This window comes from Pristis pectinata, chromosome 25 (genome assembly GCF_009764475.1).
Source record: "Pristis pectinata isolate sPriPec2 chromosome 25, sPriPec2.1.pri, whole genome shotgun sequence".
NCBI classification, from domain to species: domain Eukaryota; kingdom Metazoa; phylum Chordata; class Chondrichthyes; order Rhinopristiformes; family Pristidae; genus Pristis; species Pristis pectinata.
In genome coordinates, this window is record NC_067429.1 from 1,493,506 (window position 1) to 1,514,946 (window position 21,441).

Consider the following 21,441-nt stretch of genomic DNA (forward strand, 5'->3'; position numbering starts at 1 on the left):
AGGGCACAAGCTGACGGCCCCACTGTCTGCCGGGGGTGCGGGGTCTGTGCAACATCTGGACCTGAGTCACCACTGAAGGCGAGGAAAGGAGTGAGGTTCAACGGAGACCGAGAGGGTCAGGAGACCGGACACCGGCGCCCATTGCGGTGGAGCTGGTGGGAGCAGAGCTGGTGGGGGTGATAGGGAAGTGAAGGGCGGAGGGTACAGGGTGGGGAGGGAGACGGTGAAGGAGGAGATGGAGGGTGAAGGCGGGGGAGGGATGATGCGGAAGAGTAATGGGGAGATGGGGAACTGGCTGAGGGGAAGGTGGGGAGGAGTGATGGGGAGGTGGCGGTGATGGGGAGGGTAATGGGGAGGTGAGGTGGGCAATGGAGAGGAGGGGGGTTTATGGGGAGGAAGGTGGGTTATGGGCATGTGGGATTATGGGGAGGTGGGGACGGTTATGGGGAGGTGAGGGGGCGGGGAGGGTTATGAGGAGGAGGGAGGGTTATGAGGAGGAGGGGGTGTTAGTGCCAGAGGAACAGCAGCTCGCTCGCTTCCCGTTGAGTTTGGGTGGCCCCCGTTGGCCGAGGACGGGCCCGGGCCCGGGGGTGTGAGGACGCCTCACGGGGAGTAGGTGGTGGTACTGTCGGTGTCGGTCACCACCGTGGTCCGCACGCCGCTGGCCGTGGGCCGCATGGTCGCCAATTTCAGCAGCTTTTCGCTGCTCACGCAGCCCAGTTCCTTCAGCAGTTTGAGCAGGTCGTTGCGGAACTTGACGCCGATGAAGGCGTAGAGGAAAGGGTTGAGGCAGCAGCGGACGTAGGCCAGGCTCTTGCTGATGTCCAGGGCCATGGTCATGCGTTTGCTGAGCGCGCAGTCCGTCACGGTGGCGTTCACGTCGGCGATGGTGTCGATGAGCAACACGCTATTGTACGGCAGTTGGAAGAGCAGGAAGACCAGCACCACGGCGATGATCACCTTGATGGCCTTGTTCTTCTCAAAGTTCCTGGCGAGCAGCAGCGTCCGCACCACCACGCAGTAGCAGAAGGTCATCACCAGCAGCGGCAGGAGAAAGCCGAAGGAGAGCTGCAGGCTGGTGGTGTAGATGAAGGTGGTGTTGTCCTGGTTCATCCTGCAGCGCACCGTGTCCTCCACCGTCTGCTCGTCGCTGTAGATCAGCTCGGGCACGGAGAAGACGGCGGAGAAGAGCCAGACCCCCACGGACACCAGCTTGCTGCAGTAGACGGCCCTGGAGCGGAGGCGGTGAGCCGAGGCCGCCCTGACGATGGAGAAGTAGCGATCGATGCTGATACACATGAGCAGCAGCATACCGCTGATGAAGCTCAGGCGGTAGAGGCCGTGCACCGCCTTACACATGGCGCGGCCGAACAGCCACTGGCGCACCACACTCACCGCCCAGAAGGGCAGCGTGAGTAGGAACAGCAGGTCGGCCAGGGCCAGGTTCAGCAGGTACACGTCGGTCATGGTCCGCAGCCGCTTGTAGTACAGGTAGGTGAGCACCACCAGCCCGTTGCCCAGCAGCCCCAGCAGGCACACCAGCGTGTAGACGGCGGGCAGGAAGGTCCTGCGGAACGAGCGCACATCCTCCTTCTGGCATTGCTGAACGAAGTCACTGTAGTCGACAGTCTCGCTGTTGTCGCTCCAAGGATCCGTGTAGTCCGCCGTGCTGCTCGGGACCCCGCTCGGCGCCACCTCGGTGCAGGAGCCCAACTGCGGGACAGAGAAGGCAGCCTGATCAACGCCCGCACATCCAACACGGGCCCAGACCGGCGCTGGGGTGGCCTGGTCACGGCGCACCGACCCACATCACCAAACCTGGCCACTTCACGGTCAGCATGGACACGGGGGCCGAAGGACCTTATTCTGCGCTGTCAGAGCCGCCAGCCCCGCCACGATCGGTACCGTCACACCAGCCACCACACAGGGGGCAGCTTCCAGATATACCCTGACACCCAGGAACACCCCATCCATCACAGCCCCACTCCCAAAGTATACAGCTTGTGGTATCCCCCAGTGAGGGTCAGTGTGTGTGGGACTGTCCCCCAGTGAGGGTCAGTGTGTGTGTGGGACTGTCCCCCAGTGAGGGTCAGTGTGTGTGTGGGACGTCCCCAGTGAGGGTCAGTGTGTGTGGGACCGTCCCCCAGTGAGGGTCAGTGTGTGTGTGGGACTGTCCCCCAGTGAGGGTCAGTGTGTGTGGGACCGTCCCCCAGTGAGGGTCAGTGTGTGTGTGGGATTGTCCCCCATTGAGGGTCAGTGTGTGTGTGAGGGACCATCCCACAGTGAGGGTCAGTGTGTGTGTGAGGGACCATCCCACAGTGAGGGTCAGTGTGTGTGGGACCGTCCCCCAGTGAGGGTCAGTGTGTGTGTGGGACTGTCCCCCAGTGAGGGTCAGTGTGTGTGGGACCCGTCCCCCAGTGAGGGTCAGAGTGTGTGTGGGACCATCCCCCAGTGAGGGTCAGTGTGTGTGTGGGACCGTCCCCCAGTGAGGGTCAGTGTGTGTGGGACCGTCCCCCAGTGAGGGTCAGTGTGTGTGTGGGACCGTCCCCCAGTGAGGGTCAGTGTGTGTGGGACCGTCCCCCAGTGAGGGTCAGTGTGTGTGGGACCCGTCCCCCAGTGAGGGTCAGTTTGTGTGGGACCCGTCCCCCAGTGAGGGTCAGTGTGTGTGTGGGACCATCCCCCAGTGAGGGTCAGTGTGTGTGGGACCGTCCCCCAGTGAGGGTCAGTGTGTGTGTGGGACCGTCCCCCAGTGAGGGTCAGTGTGTGAGGGACAATGTTTACAGGATGTGTACAGCAGTGTTTAATGAGAATCGGTCACATCCATGTTACGTTCCCTGTCCTCCCTTTCCCCAGCACCTGGCTGCCCTGTCGCTCTCCTCACCTCCCACTCCTGCAATTTATGATCTCACTCCCAGAACCTGTGCTGTGTTGTGTGCTGCTCTCTGCGTCTGCAACCTCACCACTCCTTGCCACCTTTGACATCGTCTTGTTCAACTTTCAATAACCGACATCAGAACCCAGAACACCCTGCACCGTGATAGCCGCAGTTCCTGGGTTATTGCTTTACATTGTCACCATCCATATAACCAGATCTGAGGAGCATATTCAGCCCATTGTGTCTGTGCTAGCTCTTGCTGAAGCAGACCTCTGATCCCCCAGCCCTGCTCTCCCTGCTCTGCAGCTTCCATGCTCCGAACTTTTATCCAATTTTCCTGCAGGTGTCAGCAGTGTCTCTTCAAAAACATTCCCCATGACCTAAAGGATTACAAGAGCCAACAACCTCCCTGGTAAAAGCCTCCAAACCCTGTTAGGCAACTTGGACAGCATGGATGAGTTGGGCCGAAGGGCCTGTTTCTGTGCCGTAAATTCTCTGACTCTGTGACTCTCTTACAGCTATCTTGGTAATAAACCAGTTGATTTAATTTTGTTCTGATGTTTTGTTTTGTTCAGAAATAATTAAATTCAGGTTCACTCCATCAAAACAGAATTTTCGTTCCATCATCACACTCCTCTGCCTCCGTCACAGTCTCAGTAACCCAGTTCTCATCTCAAATAAAAACAGAAATTTCTGGAAATACCCCGTGGGTCAGGTTGTATCGCTGTACTTCCAGCACTTTCTGTTTGTGTTTTCAGTTTCCAGCATTTGCAGTATTTTGCTTTCAGCTCTCTCTTCAACCTGGGCCGTGTATTCAGTGCACTCTCTGTGTGACTTAAATGCCCTCCCTCCAATGAGATGCTCCACCTGTGGCTGAATCATTGACAGGCTGTAAGTTGTCACTTTGCTGTTTTATCTCCTGCGTCTGGACACAAGGTCCTGCCGGGACACGAACAGCTTCATCATGCCTCTCCTATGATTCAAGTTATTGAGTATGAATGGAATCCTCCAGCAGGAGTGGTCTTGGGTTCAAGGCAACAGAGAATTGGAGGCTTCCCACACCCCACTGTAGGCAGGGTTGACATCTCCAACCAACAGAAGCTCCAACAGGCTGACGCCTGTAACAGTGTACCTTGCAAGACCTTGTATGAAATGAGTGAGAGGAGAAAGAAAATCTGTTGGTTACTCAGTCATGAGATGCAACCACTGGTTGAATGTTCAGCAGCCCTCGAAGTGTGTGCTCTTACACTCAGGAAAATTCGAAAGGCAACTGCCCCAAGCCATTCGGAAAAACACATGGAAAGTTTGAGTTTATGCATTTTAAAGCTGGATGCTCACACCTTCCTCTCAGAGGACAAACATAATCCACTGCCCTCGGTCAGGAAGCTGGTCACAAATCCTCCCTGTCCAACCTCAATAACCACTGTCCTTCACAGGTTTAGCTTTTTCCTGGAAACCTCCAAGTTCATGTACAACTGCCCGTCTCTAGAAGTGGACTAGAGGAGGGAGATCAGGGCAGGGATAATCCGGGGGTTCCAGATAAATAGAGAGCTGGAGTCCAGTGTTGTACACTGACAGACCTGTCCAAGTAAAGCTCCCTCAAAACTATCCCGTCACACACTCCCAGGGAATGTGAAGCTCCCTCTGACCTGTCACACACTCCCAAGACATGGTTTCAACACAGAGTGAAGCTCCCTCTACCCTGTCCCATCACATACTCCCAGGGCTTGTGAAGCTCCCTCTGCATGTCCCATCACACACTCCCAGGGTATGTGAAGCTTCCTTTACAGTGTCCTGCCACATGCTCCCAGGGCACGGGTTATACTCAGAGTGCAACTCTGTGAAGGCAACGGAGACTGCAGATGCTGGAATCTGGAACAATAAACTGGAAGATCTCAGCAGGTCATTCAGCATCTGTGGAGGCAGAAGGTGTAAGTCGATGTTTTGGGTCAGAGGACTGAGGGGGGATCAGGAAAGATTTCCAGTTTATAGCAATAAGACGGGGGGGGGAGTGAATGGGGGCTGGAGGGTGATGGGTGGAACCAGATGGGGAGGGGCTGATGAGCAGATGGAACCTGGTGAGGGGAGAGGGATGGGAAAGGTGAACAAAGGGAGAAGAAGGCTAGTTGGAGAGGTGAGTGTGTGTGGGAGGGGACACTGGGGGCGTGGGTTATCTGAAACTGGGAAATTCACTGTTCACACCATTGGGTTGCAAAGAATCCAAATGGAATATGAGATGTTGTCCTCCCGGTTACATCTGGCCCCTCTGTAGCAGTGGAGAAGGCTGAGGACAGACTCGTTGGTGGGCGAGTGGGAAGGAGAGTTTAAATGACATGTCACCAGCAGCTGGAGATGGCCATTGTGGTGCAGGTGCTTCACAAAACAACCACCTTGTCTACACTTGAGATCATCTCTGCAGGGGAGGCCACATGGTGAGCACCGAATGCAGTGACCAGGTTGGAGGAGGTGCAGGTGAACCTCTGCCTCACCTGAAGGGCTGTTTGCACCTCCCGTGGTGGGGAGGGGTGAATGGACCAGGGAGTCCCAAAGTGAGCAGTTCTTGCAGAAAGCAGAAAGACGGAGTGATGTGGTGTGGGGGGTGGGGTGGGGGAATGTGACTGGTAGTGGGATTGTGTTGTAGCGGGTGGAAATGACATGGATGATGTGTTGGATGTGGAGACTGGTGGGGTGGAAGGTGAGGACCAAGGGAGCTCTATTGCTGTCCTGTCCGGGGACAGGGGTCTCAGACCTGACATGCGGGAAATGGAGGAAATGTGTGTGACTGCTCCATCAACCATGGCAGAGAGGAAACCATATTTCCTGAGGAAGGAGGACACTTGAAGTTCTAGAGCAGAAGGTGTCATTTTGAGAACAGATGTGGCAGACACAGAAAACTTGTAAAAAGAGGATAGCATCCTTACAGGAGACAGGTTGGGAGGAGGTGTTGTTGTGGTCGCTGTGGGAGTTAGTGGGTTTTTAGAAAATGTCAGTGGCAAGTAAAGCTTCCTCTAAACTATCCTAAATCACAGTCCCAGGGCATAAGTTAGACACAGAGTGAACTCCCTATACACTGTCCTGAAACACAATCCCAGGGAATGGGTTAGACTCAGAGAGAAGCTCCCACTCCACAGTCACAGTATGCATCATGCTCACTGCCTCACTATATGGATTTTCTGGGGCTGGAGGAGGTTCTCACTTACCTGAGACATGAGGACCAGAATGCAGAGGGTGTGAAGAACAGCCCCTGGTGGGAGAGAGAGAGACAGAGAGAGACTGTTTAGTCATCATCACTGAATTGGTGCTGAGACTTGTGACTGCATAGAGCCACCTCCACATCAGCATTCGCAACAATAGGAAATTATGAATTACTTCTGTTTACTAAACAATTGAATCCAAGCACAGGAGAATACAAACTGGCCAACTCCCACATTGTGTTACCTCCACTCATGTCTTGGCAACAGCCTCAGTCCAGCTCGGCCAGCAATTCCTGGAGGTGTCATCCTGTGACCTCCCACCTCCCACCATCCAACAAGTTACACAAAGAGTGTCCAAAGCAAACTGGCACACTTGTGGCAGAGTCAATGTGTCATCACTGATGACACTCTGAACCTGAGAAGGGTTGATCAGGGTACTGAATAAACGGTGGGAACTCAGGCTCTGAGTACTGAGCTGATAAAGCTGGTGGACAGGCACAACCATAATTAAATGAGTGAATGAAACGTTGGCCCTTTTCTCAAGGGCTTGGAAATACAAAGGCCAGGAAGTTTGCTTCTGTTATCCAGACCTCTGATGTAACTGCCTTCAGCTCTGGCCCAAACCTCGGGATCAGAGATCTTGGAAGTGACTGGGGCCAGAAGGGTTAACTTTAGGGGCTGGTTGTGCAAAGAAGGTTTGTGTTCCCTGGTGTGCAGAAGGTTAAAGGCTGATGGATTTGGGTATTAGCAATGAAAGGATCTGCTTCCTCGGGAGGCTGGGGTCCAGTTCAAGTGCTCAGGCCTCACAGTCAGGAAGGCCTTCAAAAAATGAGCAGTGGGAGTCTGTCAAAGTCAAAGTCGAGTTTATTGTCATCTGCACAAGTCCGCTTGTGCACAGGTGCAATGAAAATCTTACTTGCAGCAGCATCACAGGCAGAGAGCATCAGGTAATCAGCATTTACAAGAAAAACATAAATTTAAGCATAAATTATACATGATTTTTATAAGAAAAACACAATTAGAACAAAAAAAAACAAAGTCCATTTTAGCGCAAAGTGATCAAAGTGGTCATGGTGTTGCTGTACTGAGGTAGTGATTAGGGTTGTGCTGGTTGGTTCAAGAACCGAATGGCTGTTCCTGAACCTGGTGGTGTGGGACTTCAGGCTTCTGTACCTCCTCCTGCTGCCACTCTTCCCCTGGGGAGGGGGCTGCTAAGACTGCGAGTCAGACAAAGGTGTGAAGGATTTGGAACCAAGGCGGGAAGGTTGGATTAAGTTGCAGATAAACCAGGAACATCCCGTGACTGTCACCAGCCTGGAGCTGCTTTACTTCTCCTTGCCTGAGGTTAACATTTGATCACAGTGAGTGAGCACTGCCAAGGACAAAACCACAAGTGAATGAAAAGTTTGAAGTGAAATGTGCAGATGTCTGAGCTTGTGGACAGATGGCTTCCTCTCTCATCCTGGCAGCCTGTTTATCTGATCGGGACTGAAAGAAAGGTTGGTGAGTTCACCGAGAGGCCGAGTAATTAGGTAAGTGGACAGCATCTGAGTGCATCCTCAGTGCACGAGGTGGCTGGGAGGGGAGGGGAGCGGAGGGCAGGGTGGTATCTGTGGTCTTCAACACACCACAAAACGCTCCACCAATACATTTGTGATGTGTTCCTTCCTATGGGGAAGTTGACCTTGCGTGATTTCCTTGAATGATATGGTGGTGGGGTGGGGTGGAGGGTGGGGGTTGTTTTTGTACAGCAGCTATGGCACGTGCTCAACAGAGTAAGGTCTCGGTTCAATGGCGACGGGGCCAAGAAGTTCAGGGACCGGGCTGTGTGGGGGCGTTCTGCACGTGCACAATCAGCACACATTGCGCTCTGTAACCACACACACTCAGACAATCTCACTCACACCCTTTACCTCGCCCTTCTCTTTCCTCATGACTCCCCTGCCCCCTCAGTGCTCCTCACTCAGTCTGTCTGTTCTCCTTCCCCTACCTGCGTTCCTCAGTCTCTCATCTCACTCAGTCCCCTCCTGCTCAGCTCCCTCCTCCTCTCCCTTCAGCTCCCTCCGCCCTCTGTGCTTGAGTAAAAGCACACCATTTCCTTGCAGGCGTAGCAGCAATTCTGCCCCCTTCACAAGCCAGGAAGATGGTCAGGATTCCACACAGAGAGACAGATTTCTGCAGTGCCTTCTCCTCAGGACTTCCCAAAGTGTCTGATACCCAACCTGTGCTTTCTGCTCCAGTTTTATGCACAGAGGATCCCACCAACTGCAACGGGATAACAGCTGGATGAGCCATGCTGTTTTTGGTATTGATACTTAGGCTGGGTCGAGGTGACTGATGCCGGCAGGTCCGGTCAGGGAATGAAACTGGGTCAAGTCCCAGACATTTGGGAACTGCTGGAAAACACAGACGTCCGGGATTGCTCATGGATTCAGAAGGCAGAGCCAGTTGGTTCGCTCTGCTGCTGGACTCTGCTCCATATGGAGCTTTGTTGGGAAATTGACCCTTGGATCTCACAGCAGGTCGTAGCTGAGGCAGGGTCAGAGATCCCACGCCTTTCAGTGGGGTAGAAGGGCAAAGATTTAGGAGGCAAAGTTACTTCTTGTCATTTTCCTCTCATTAATATGTTTAATTATTGATCTGCTTATGTGTGTTTTAGTTTATTTTTTATTAATATATAAACATTTTTAAGCTTTTAATAAGTTTTTAAATATCTTGACCTCAGAGACACTTAAATACATTGTCAGCTTTAACAGCCAGCAAAGCCCATCCCAGCTTTTCCAGCTGTCAAAGACTGTCAGAGTATTTTGGGACAGGGCCTTCCTGCTGCAGCCCTCCCAAGGTCTAATGGTTGCTGGACTCCAGGATGTGATAAGTTGATGAGATGGATTATCCACATCTGATCCAGGGAAGTGCAGGTGTGGAGGGAGAAGGGCAGGGATTCTGGGATTCTGGGCTGGTGGATCAGGCCAGGAAGATGTGGCCACAATAACACAATCTAAAGGAAGGTCCATTCCTCGTGACAGAATGGGCCTAAGCTGGTTTAAGGCAGTATGACAATGAAGCACCAGTGTCTTGGAAGTGTCCTTGTAGCTGACTGCCTACCGCTCACCTTGAGCGGATCGTCCAGTCGTAACTTTCTCAAAGAAATGTTCTAGAACCTGGTTAGTGAGACCCTGTCCAGCTCAGGACCTACTGGCCATCGGTGGCATGACATGACAGAGCCTGAGCAAGTCACACCCACAGAACTGGTGAGAAAGCTGCATCCCCCAGTGTTAACTGGCTAAGCTGTCAGCGACTGAGACGTATAGAAACGTTCAAAAACCATGAATCGCACAATTAGATTTTTAAAATATTAAATGATGAAGCAAATTTAAACCACCTGAGAATATTTAGATCATCTGTTAACTCAGTTTATTCAAGAACATGTGACCTCACTTGCTTGGGTCACTCTCCAGGATGTGAATGTGGCCCTGCCCAGTTCAGCCCCGGGTTCCCAGGGTAACTGCTGTGGAACTGCAGGAACTGTCTCCATATGGAGGATCCCAGCATTGGAGCAGAGTCAGGAGATCCCTGGGAGCGCTCAATCTCTTGGCACCACACAGAGAGCCATCACGAACAACGGTGAGCACCCTTCGGGAAAGGAGACACCAGAGAGACTGCAGATGCTGGAATCTGGAGCAACACACAAGATGCTGGAGGAACTCATTGGGTCAGGCAGCATCTGTGGAGGGAAATGATCCAGATCGAGGGTCTTGACCCGAAACATCGACTGTCCATTTTCCTTCACAGGTGCTGCCTGACCCGCTGATCCTCCAGCATCTTAGTGTTTCCCTTCAGAAATGCTTGATTGACACTTTGGGAAACCTGAAGGGAAGCTATGGAAATAAATACAATTGTTAAGCAGCAAGTTATTTTGGGCTGGGGAGGCTGTGTGAGAGGGTGGTGCGAGCTGTCTCATAAGAACTCCCATGAATTAAATAAGATTTCGTGGAAGTAAGATTGTTGGGCAGGGGAGAGAGCAGGGGGAGCAGGATAATGAAGAGCCAGCACATTTTGTTTAATCTCTGTCGATTCTGTGCAATAAGGTCATAGTTACTTGTATTTTCAGTCACTCATATTGAGAATATCTTAAACCAGTCATGGTCTTGTTATTAAGATTTGTTAACTGTTTTACAAGAACCCACTAACTGTCTGATGGGCAGAACTCTCGATCCCCTGTGAGGGGAAACCCCTTCCAACAGAGAGCAGAGTAATGGGTGTGATGGATGCAGTCTGCAATACCTCAGATCACTATTTGTCATAAAACATTAGAAAGATGGTTTAAACTGAATGTTGTGCAGAGAAAAGGCCCAGTTTCTGTGATGGCAGTGGGCATAACTATCACACACACACGTGACAAAGTAACCGTGAGAGCACACTTCCAAACAACGTCCGGAGAGGGAGAAGGGAAACCAGGAGATGGACGGGGGGGAGGGAGGGAGGGAGGGAGGGAGGGAGGGAGGGAGAGAGAGAGAGAGAGAGAGAGAGAGAGAGAGAGAGAGAGAGAGAGAGAGAGAGAGAGAGAGAGAGTGAGAGAGAGAGAAGGGGGGAGGACAACGAGAGGACAGAGAGGAGGGAGAAAGAGAGGGAGAGAGCAACAGGTGGGAGCAAGAGTTTGGAAGCACGGGGAAAAGAAGGAGAAAAAGAGAGGACAGAGATATTGAGGGGGAGAGAGAGCAAGAGGGAGATGGGGAGAGAGCAGGAAAGATGGACAGAATGAGAGAGAGAAGGGAGGGAGGGACCGACAAAAGAGGACAGGAGAGAGGAAGAAAAGGAAGAGTTGGGTGAGAAAGAAGAGAGAACTCAGTGGGGTTTTGTGTATTGTAGGTGAAGCGTATTTGGATTTCCAGAAGGAATTCAGTCAGGTGCCACATGAAAGGTCACTGAACAAGGCAAGGGTGCCCTGGGATAGGGTCATATCCCGACGTGGATAGGGGAGTGACCAACTAACAGAAAACCCAGGGGTCATTTTTGGATTGGCCATCAGTAACGAGTGGGATGACACAGGAATCAGTGCAGGGGCCTCAATCATTTATAATGTGTAGCACTGACTTGGATGAAAGGACTAGGTGTACTAGAGCCAGATTTGCTGGTGTTACAGAGACTGGTGGGTTAGCAAGTTGTGAGGAGGAGCCAAAGAGGCTGCAGAGGGAGAGAGAGGTTGGTGAGGGGCAGGAAGTAGGCAGATGGAGTATAATGTGGGAAAATGGGAGGTTATCCACATGGGAGGGTAAAACAAAAAAGCAAGTGGTCATTGAAAGTGTGTGGGAGTACAAAATGTTGCCGTAGAAAGGGATGTGGGGTCCCAGTACATGAAGTATGCAGACTTTATTGCAAGTGATATGGAGTATAAAAGTCGGGAAACTTTGATGCAGCTTTATAGTGTGTTGGTGAGACTGCACCTGGAGTACTTGTGCCTCCGTATATAAGGAAGAATGTGCTTGCATTGGAGGCTGTGCAGGGAAGGTTCACCAGATTAATTGGTGGGATGAAGGTGTTAGCATAGGAACAGTCAAGCAGCTGGGCCCATGTGCATTGGAGTTTACAGATATATAGTTCTGAGGGGGATTGACCAGGTGGATGCTGAGGAGATGTTCCTCCTAGATGGGGTATCTAGATCTATGGGGGTTGGTTTCAGAATAAGGGGTCACTCATTTCATACAGATGAGAAGGAAGGGAGTTGTGAATTTTTGCTTTAGAGAGTTGAAGAGGTAGAGTCATTTAACACAGTCAAGGTGAAGACTGCCAGACTACAAGGGAGTCAAGGAGTATTGGGAGGGAATAAGAAAATATGGAGGCCAAAACTGGGTTAGCCATGAATGGTGGAGCAGATTCGAGGGGCCGAGTGGCCTACTTCTGCTCCTGTTTCTTGCTGTAGCAGCAGTGGGCATAGACTTTCCAGGTGCTGTTCTTCCCTTGCCTCCCACACATTCAGCACTCATCACATGTGGAGCCAGACTCTTCTTGGAAGCTGGTTTCAGGATCACTGCTGCCCATGGGATGGGAGCTGTGCTGTGTCGTGGGAGGGGGGTGCATATGGGGGTGGTGGTCATTGGGCCCTCAGCTCCTGTGGACAGGGGATTTGGGAATTGGAGGTGATCCCAGATGGCCTGGGAATGTGGTATCGGGACATGGGCTGGAAAACAAGGTGCGGGGACTGGTGCTGTGTTGTGGTTGGGGAGTAAGCCAAGAATTTCAAGCCTGCTGTTGCCGATGTTGGGGGATAACTACTAGGTGTGCCTCCAGGGGTAACTCTACTGCCCTACTTCCACAGTGCCAGTGGACTGTGTGTGCCATTTGAGTGCATGGATGGGCTCTCAACTTATCTAAGAGGCAGCACCGTGTTGGACGTGCAGTGGTGGTATTCTGCGGATTCTGTGCTCAGGATTAGGACTTTAACCCTGCAGCCTGAAGGGAGCAGGAGAGAAAGAATGAGTAATGAGCGTGAACTGAAAATATTTTATAGAAAGAGAGAATGCAAGTGAAACTGTATGATTGAAACAAAGAAGACAGAAAGATAGAAAATGAAACAAGCCTAAGAGAAGGGGAGAGGGGAATTGAGAGAGAGAAGGAGAGAGAGAAAGATACTGAGGGAGGGAGGGAGGGAGTGGGGGAGAGAGAGCATGAGAGTGAAGACAGTCTGATGTAAAAGAATCAAGAAGGGTGAAACTGGGAGTGAAAAGGTGTCAAATTGGGCGGAGATTTGTTCATGGGGTTGCAATTGTTCAATGCAACATTTTCAATTCATCTCATTACTTGGTCTTTTTCTCCCGCTCCCTTTCTCCTCTGCCTCATCTTCATACGCTGACTCCTGCTCTTTTCTCTGGTGCTCACATAGTTGCCCCTCTTGTTCATTGTCTCCTTCTCTCCCTCTAAATTTCTCTTATTCTCTCGACATTTCTTATCTCACTTATTGTCTCTCAGTCTTTATCCTTCGTTCTCTCCCTTTCTTTCTTTCCCAGAACCCTGCCACTTCTTCTCTTTCTGGGGGTCACCACAGATGGCTGTTACCCTCAGGTCCAGCACTCGCAAAGCCACGCTCGCTGAGCCGGGCTTTACAATCTGCCCAGGTTGGGGAATCGTTGATAAGTTGAGAACCTCTCTGGATTGACACAAATCCCAAATAAAGAAACAAGGCCTTTGGTGATTAGAACTGGAGATATTTTAGAACAACAAACTCTGAACTATTGACCAGATGGATGGCAACCTGTTTCACTTTCTGCTTTGAAGAACTGGGGTTTGGTTGGGTTTGGAGTTAGATTTAGAGTTGGAGCTGGAACTAGAATTATTTTTTAAATTGGAATTGGATTTAGTTATTGGTTTGGGATTGGATTAGGAATGGATTTGAAGAGTGTTTTGGAATTGGATTTGGGAATTGGGTTGGGATTGGATTTGGGAATTAGGTTGGAGTTGGATTTGGGTATTGGTTTGGGATTGCTTTTAGGGATTGGATTGGGATTGGTTTTGGGGATTGGATTGGAAGGGATGTGGGGATTGTGTTAGGATTAGGTTGGGATTGGATTTGGAGATTGTGTTGGGATTGGGTTAGGATCGAGTTAGGAACCTTAGATCAGACTAGGATGGCTTTGGTGGGGAGGACTAGGTTTGTGAATTGACTTAATATTGAGGCTGAGGTTGGGTTTGGGGTTGTGGCTGAGGCTGGATTTGGGACTGGGGTTGGGATTGGGGATCAGTTGGAGCTGAGATGGATTTGGGTTTGGGAGCCAAGGCTTAGAGCCTGGCTGGAAGAGGGAGGATAGTTGCTGTTGTGCGTCTCGGACCTGTCACAGGATAGATATCATGAAGAATGGATGTGAGAACAAGCTCTCACTTTTCTGTAGCCGCATGTCACAAGCCTGCAACAATCAGGAAACAAGTTGGGTATAACCACAGGGCTTAATGATATATTGCACTCATTTCCTGTAGCACAAACTGCTCAACCACTACCTAAAACTACTGGAACCATCTGTACAGGGGGTACGATGTGAGGTTTCTGGGAGTGTGCTTCAAGAAAGAGCCCAGAAACTGGGAGATAACAGCTTCTTCACACTCTGTGCTATGAGTTCACTGTTTCAATTCACACTCAAAGCCAAAAGCACAATCCACCTCGGACTAGGTCACGAGCAGTCTCAGGGAAGCTCTCTGGTAATTAGGGAAGAACCTTTGGTGGAAATTCTTAGCCATGAAAACCTCATGAACTTGTCAATAGCACAAATAATCAAAGTCAGACTTCAAAATAAAGAACAAAATTCCCCATTTGTTGGAAATTTCTACAAAGTCCACCTGGGTTAATGGACTTTCCAGAAACTAATATCCAATAATGTCTTCTCTCGATCCCAACTGGGAGTGAAGTCAGGATGAGTTCCTTCAGTCAGAGAGTTATGAGACCTTGGAATTTCCATCCAAGGGAGTGGTGGATCCTCAGTGTTTCCCAGTCTGAGACTGATATGTTTTGGGGATCCAGTAAATGAAGAAGTGTGGGGACGAGACAGAGAAGGAGCTGAGGTCAGAGGTCTTTGACTGGCACCACAGCTGCAGGGTACACTCCTGTCCCAACTTCTTCTTTGTTTTCCCACTTCACATGCGGTATGTGACACAGCCATCTTCTTGTTGGAGAAAAAAACATGCAATGAAAGAAAGGACTCTTTGTGGTTAAAAATGGCTGGAGTCAGAATTTATGTTGTCTCTTAATTGACCTCTGCGTGAACTTATTTTTTCTCAATTATCGGTAAGTCAATTCTGATGCCTTAAATGCTCTTAGACCCACAGTCTGCCTAACCGTCTCTGTCAATGCTATCTCTAACCACTAACACTGTGAAGGAAGACAGATTCCATTGATACCCTGTAGAATAAAATCAGAGCATAAACTAAAATACAATCATGTATTTCCTGAAGTATAAATATTCAGTGAGGTAAATATGGGCTCTGAAATTTATTCATATCCATCAAATCAATTTTGCAAAGCCCCGGTTGTAACTCTGCCTTGCATGTTTGCAATATTCACTCCATTACTACAATGTATAGAACAGCCAGAGTATATTACACAGCCAACCTATGATTTATGGTTTAGTGAGTATACACAGTATAGAACACATGAAAATACCAGCCAATGGACATGCCAAGAAATTGCTCTGCATATGTTATCCAATGGGTTCAGTGGATATTCCATGTAATAGCATTTATCACCATCGCATAGAATATGCAATGTGCAAGCTCAGTGCATCACTTTATACAATTATATAGAGCACAGGTAATAAATAAACCACTATTGTACAATTGGAGTTTGCTGCCAGGTACATGGTTCCAACACTGAGCCAAACCCAGATGCGCACCGACAAGTGAGACTGCAAGGCTTTAGAATGACCATTTCATTTAAGTAAATTTGCAATTCTTGTCTAATCGTTTGGGTGCCTGTGGTTAATTCCTGAACATTAAGATGAAATGTAATCTTCAGTTAAAGGAAATAATTGGACCACAGTGAAGAGCTCTCATTCAATTTGCATTTTAAAGACATGCACTTTGTCACAACTTTAATCTGTGTTATTAGCTACTCATGGAATTTATATCGCATTAAAATCATATACTTGCATGAACATGATATCAGTTTTGCCCTAGTTTTAATTCCTTTCCACACCTGTGATAAAAAGATTCTATGCAATCATTACTTGCAGTTACATAACTGGTAGGAAAATAAAATTTGGTAAATTGAATTTTAATCACCCCTACTAGTGCACTAGTCCCTATGCACTGTCCCAAAGGACATGTTGCACGGAAATGTCTAATACATGCTCACTTTCAAAACAACAGAATGAGTACTACTCACCTCTGGAAGCTGTCATCTTTGCCTTGACAAAGAGTGCAGAATGTTAGAAGATTTCTGCGGACAACGTTTTCCTGGGAGGAAACTGCCACTGACAATTGTGACCTCGTGAAATCCTGTGACTTCTCGAATGTGACTCTCTCTCTCACTGGATAGTTCCTGCCTCACTTTTTGCCGCTGTAACTTTGAACGTACGATCTGCTCAGTCTGCAACTCCTCTGTGCATTTCTCTCAAGTGTCTGAGTTTTCTGATCACCCTTGAGATATGTAAGTTCTGATTCACCATGTGACTCACATACCGAAGCCTAACACTCTGGCAAACTACCCAGTTAGAAAACTGAGGTAAGCCTGGGTAGCAAGCTGGCCCATACAGGGACTTCCCTGTCAGCTGATTAAAGACTCAATGTGATAACTGTAATTGAAGTCAGGATGAGTGATGTTGTTAGAACAATGAGACACCACTGCTGGACATCAGGGGACTGTCCAAGGCACCCAGGTCTAGTGACACGCAATTTTCGGGGAAATACCAGGGGACAGGGGATTTACAGAGTTTTAGCAGAGACAGGGATTTTTCCATGCTGAAACTCTACTTTTTCATTTGAAGAGCTGAAATTGAGTCCCCAACAGCTAAAGATGGGGAGTGTAGGAAAACAGTCACTAGGATCAGGAAGCAGGATTAGACATTTGATCTGGTGCAACTTGCACATAGAATTTGTGCTCCCATCTCACACTATGATTTCAGCAAGCATGCTGCTGATTGCCTTGGAGTAAGCCCATTGTGTCCAATGTTTTGAAAGGTAAGCAACAGCTTACTGAAACTGGGGGGAGGGCTCTTTATTGGGAGTAGTTGGAACCTGTGATCTGGCCTTGCCAGAACAGGTCAACAGCACCCATCTTGGTTTTCAGATATGGCTTTGGATACCATGGTGATGAAATGGAGAGACGGGACCTCTCACCATGGCATGGTACAGTAAATAGTGCTGCTGCCTCACAGTTCCAGTGTCCCAAGTTCGTTCCTGACCCGTGCAGTGCAGTTTGGCACATTCTCCCTGAGACCATATGGGTTTCCACCAGTTGCTCTAGTTTCCTCCCACATCCCAAAGACGTGCGGGTTGGTGGGTTAATTGGGTACTGTAAATTACTCCTAGTGTATGGATGAAGGGTAGAATCTTGGTGAGTTGATGGGAATGTGGGGAGAATAAAATGGGATTAGGTAGGATGAGTGTAAATGGGTACTTGATGGTTGGCATGGACTCAGTGGGCTGAAGGGCTTGTTTCCATGCCTACTGACTCTATGACTCCCCGACTCTCAGCAGGACACTTCATATGTGCTCTTCAATTTATCCAGTGGTGAGGTTGCCATAAAACTTGGTCCAATTTCATGACCTCTATTTCCTGAATAAACCTGGTGATGGCAGGCACGGTAGTGTAGCGGTTAGTATAACGCTTTACAGTGCCAGTGACTCGGGTTCAATTCTGGCTGCTGTCTGTAAGGAGTCTGTACGTTCTCCCTGTGTCTGTGTGGGTTTCCTCTGGGTGCTCCGGTTTCCTCCCACATTCCAAAGACGTACAGGTTAGGAAGTTGTGGGCATGCTGTGTTGGTGCTGGAAGCGTGGCGACATTTGCGGGCTGCCCCCAGAACACTCTACGCAAAAAAAAATGCATTTCACTGTGTGCTTCAATGTACACATGACTAATAAAGCTATCTTATCTTATCTTAATATTATTAGCCACTGTCTCTGAAACAGATAACCAAAGACCATGCACACACAGAGATAAATTGGTTTAGAGTCCTGGACAGTGACAAACTGTAAATTCATACCTTCTCTATTTTGTTCTGGGGCTGTTGCCATTAGCTGAATGACAGGAGTTATCCTGAGATGGTGCTGGCCAATTGCCATGAGTTGCTGGAGTCCTTGTGTTTAAGGTACATTAGGGTCTGGCAAATGATGGTTCGCAGGGCAATGGAGGCAGAGGCTTCCTGGAGAAAATATCACCACAGCCAAGTTTTCTGATCACCCTTGAGATATGTAGGTTCTAATTCACCACCTGACTGACATACCCGAGTCTAACACTTGCTGTAAAACTGTCCAGTTAATAAAATGAGGTAAGCCTGTGTAGATTTGCTAGTGCTGCTTGGGAGGGTTTAAACTTGCTTGGCAAGGGGGTGGGACCCAAACCAGTCGTGTGGCAGATGAGAACATTGAGGTAAATACAGAAATTAATGCGAGCAAGTACAGCAGGCAGGAGCAGGACAAGGAGTGAGGAAGGTCTGAGGAATTTAATTCATTTTAATGCAAGAAGCCTGACAGGTAAGGTAGATGAGCTCAGGGCATGTATCAGTACATGGGATGGGGATATTGTAGCCATTACAGAAATATGGCTGAGGGATGGGCAGGACTGGCAGCTCAGTGTTCTGGGGTACAGATGCTACTGGTGTGATAAAGGTAAGAGAGGAGCAAGGGTTGCTTTTTCAGTTAGGAAGAACATCGCAACAGTACTTAGAGAGGATGTTCCTAGGGGAACATCCAGTGAGGCTATATGGGTGGAACTCAGAAATAAGAAGGGAAAGATCACTCTGATGGGATTGTATTATAGGCCTCCCAGTAGGCAAAAGGAATGAGAGGAGCAAAATTGTAGGTAGATCTCAGGTAGCTGTAATGGTGATTTTAACTTCCCTCATATTGACTGAATCTGCCATAGGGTGAATTTGTTATGTGTCCAGGAAAGTTCTCCCAATATGTAGAGGCCCCTACTAGAGAGAGAGCAACACTGGAGCTCTTACTGGGAAATGAGGCAGGCCAGATGACTAAAGAGTCAGTGGAGGAGCACTTTGGGACCAGTCACCAGAATTCTATCGGTTTTAAAACAGTTGTGGAAAAAGATAGGACTGGCCAAAGTTAAAGTCCTAAAATTGGGGTAAAGCTCATTTTGATCGCATTAGAGGGAACTTGCAAAGGTTGATTGGGAGAGACCGTTTGCAGGTAAAGGGACAACTGGCAGGTTTTAAAAGTAGAGAGTTCAGGGCCAGCATGTTCCTGTTGGAGTGAAGGGCAAGGCTGGCAGGATTAGGGAACCCTGGCTGATGAGGGATATTGACACTCTGGTCAGGAAATAAAAAGTGTATGTCAGGTATAGGCAGCTGGGATCAGGAGAATCCCTTGAGGAGTATAATGGATGTAGGAGAACACTTAAGAAGGAAATCAGAAGGGGAAAAGAGGACGAGATGGCTTTGGCAGATAAAGAGAATTCTAAGATTCTACAGGTATATTACGAGTGAAAGGGAAACTAGGGAGAGAGTTGGTCTCCTGAAGGATCAGTGTGATTGTCCATATAAGGAGCCACAGGAGGTGAGTGAGGTCTTAAGCACATATTTCTCAAGGAAGCTAGGGAATTCAGGGAAGAGAATAGAGATGTCTTGGAATATACCCACATTACAAAAGAGGAGGTGCTGGTGGTCTTAAAGTGTGTCAACGAGGATGAATCCCTGGGGCCTGACCAAATGTCTCCTGGGACATTGTGGGAAAGTAGAGAAGAAATTCCTGGTACTCTGGCAGAGATACTTGTATCATTATTTTCCACAAGTGAGGTACTGGCAGGCTGGAGGGTGGCTAATGTTGTGTCTTTATTTAAGAAGGGACACAAGGACAAGCCAGAGAACTACAGACAGTAAATGGCAGGGTCTTGGAGAGTGTTGTAGAGCAAAGAGGCCTATGGGTACAGGTACATAGTTTCCTGAAAGTGGCAACACTGGCAGACAGGGTGTGAAGAATGTGTTTGGCATGCTTGCCTTCATCGGTCAGGGCATTGAGTACAGGAGTTGGGATGTCACATTACAACTGTACAAGATGATTGGCAAGACCGGTCTTGCAGGTATTGTGTACAGGCCTGGTTGCCTGGCTATAGGAAGGGTGTCATTGAGCTAGAAAAGGTGCAGAAAAGATTCATAAGGATATTACAGGAACTGGAGGGCTTGGGCTATAAGGAGAGACTGGATAGGCTGGAACTTTTTTCTTTGGGGTGTAGGAAGCTGAGGCATGATCTTATAGAGGTTTATAAAATCATGAGAGGCATAGGTAGGGTAGATAGTCTTTTTCCAAGGGTAGGTGAGTCTAAAACTAGAAAACATAAATTTAAGGTGAGAGGGAAAAGACTTAAAGGGAACATGAGGGGCAAATTTTTCACACAGAGGGTGGTGGGTGTGTGGAACGAGCTGCCAGAGGAAGTGGTAGAGGCAGGTACAATAACAACATTTGAAAGACATTTGGGCATATACATGGATAGAAAAGGTTTAGGGGGATATGGGCCTAATGCAGACAAGTGGGACTGGCTCAGGTAGGCACTTGTTCAGCATGGATGAGTTGGACTGAAGGGCCTGTTTTCATGCTGTATAACTCAATGACTCTATGACATTACTATATAGGACTGGACAATGAGCACTTGGGAGAGATGTGGCTGAGGGATTGTGGTCCAGGAATCCCATAATCTCACCTCTATTTCATGTACATTTTCCAATCCAGTGAAAATCTTAGTGCATTAACAACATCGATCAGAATCAGGAGCTTGCAAAGGTCACATGACCCCTCGAGCTTGCTCCGCATTTTGACAAGATTCCCTGATGACCCTCCACCTCAACACCTTGCTGCCTAATCCGGAGAAGTGTGAAGTGATACACTTAGGAAGATCTAATTTGAAGGTGGAGTACATGGTTAATGACAGGATTCTTAGCAGTGTGGAGGAATAGAGAGATCTTGGGATTCTAGTACATGGATCCCTCAAAGTTGCCACGCAAGTTGATAGGGTGGTTAAAAGGAGGTATGGTATGCTGGTCTTCATTAGCCAGGGGATTGAGTTCAAGAGCAGAGAGGTAATGTTGCAGCCCTCTAAGACCCTGATTAGACCACATCTGGAATATTGTGTTCAGTTCTGGTTGCCACATTATAGGAAGGATGTGGAAGCTTTGGAGTGTGCTGAGGAGATTTACAAGAATGCTGCCTGGATTGGAGAACATGTCTTATGAGGAGAGGCTGAGCAAGTTTTCTCCTTGGAGAGACGGAGGATGAAAGGAGACTTGTTAGAGATATATAAGCACATGAGGGGCATAGACAGAGTGGACAGCCAGCATCTTTTCCCCAGGGCGGCAATGGCCAATACTAGAGGTCACCTGTTTAAGGTGCATGGAGGAAAGTTCAGGGAGGTGTCAGAGGTAGGTCTTTTACACTAAGAGTGGTGGGTGCTTGGAATGCACTGCCAGGGGTTAAGGGGGTGGTGGGGGTGATGTGACAGGATCATTTAAGAGACTCTTAGGCACATGGATGAACGAGAAATAGAGGGTATGGGAGGTGAAGTGGTGAGGGGGATAGATAGAATGTGGATAAGGTTTATCTAGGTCAGCACAACATCATGGGCCGAAGGGCCTGTACTGTGCTGTACTGTTCTATGTTCTATGCCCCCGCTGGTCTAAGAGAAGTCTTTGTGCCTTCCCGTCTTTCTGTATCCTGCACTGATGG

General features: G+C 48.9%; 1 protein-coding gene across 1 annotated transcript; it reads right to left on the minus strand.

The window, feature by feature from the left end:
• Positions 1–325: 325 nt before the first annotated feature.
• Positions 326–16,137, minus strand: ccr7 (chemokine (C-C motif) receptor 7). Its single transcript, XM_052038591.1, has 3 exons — positions 15,935–16,137; positions 6,076–6,119; positions 326–1,713 (listed from the first exon to the last, which is right to left on the minus strand). Exons 1-3 carry the CDS (start codon positions 15,948–15,950, stop codon positions 604–606), a joined length of 1,170 nt encoding a protein of 389 aa, XP_051894551.1. The 5' UTR covers positions 15,951–16,137; the 3' UTR covers positions 326–603.
• Positions 16,138–21,441: the final 5,304 nt, after the last annotated feature.

What these genes read in the sequence shown, in the direction of transcription:
- ccr7 (XM_052038591.1), bottom strand. An exon ending in TTCTGGTCCTCATGTCTCAG is followed by an intron (nt 1,714 to 6,075) that starts GTAAGTGAGAAC and finishes TCTGTCCCGCAG; the next exon opens with TTGGGCTCCTGCACCGAGGT.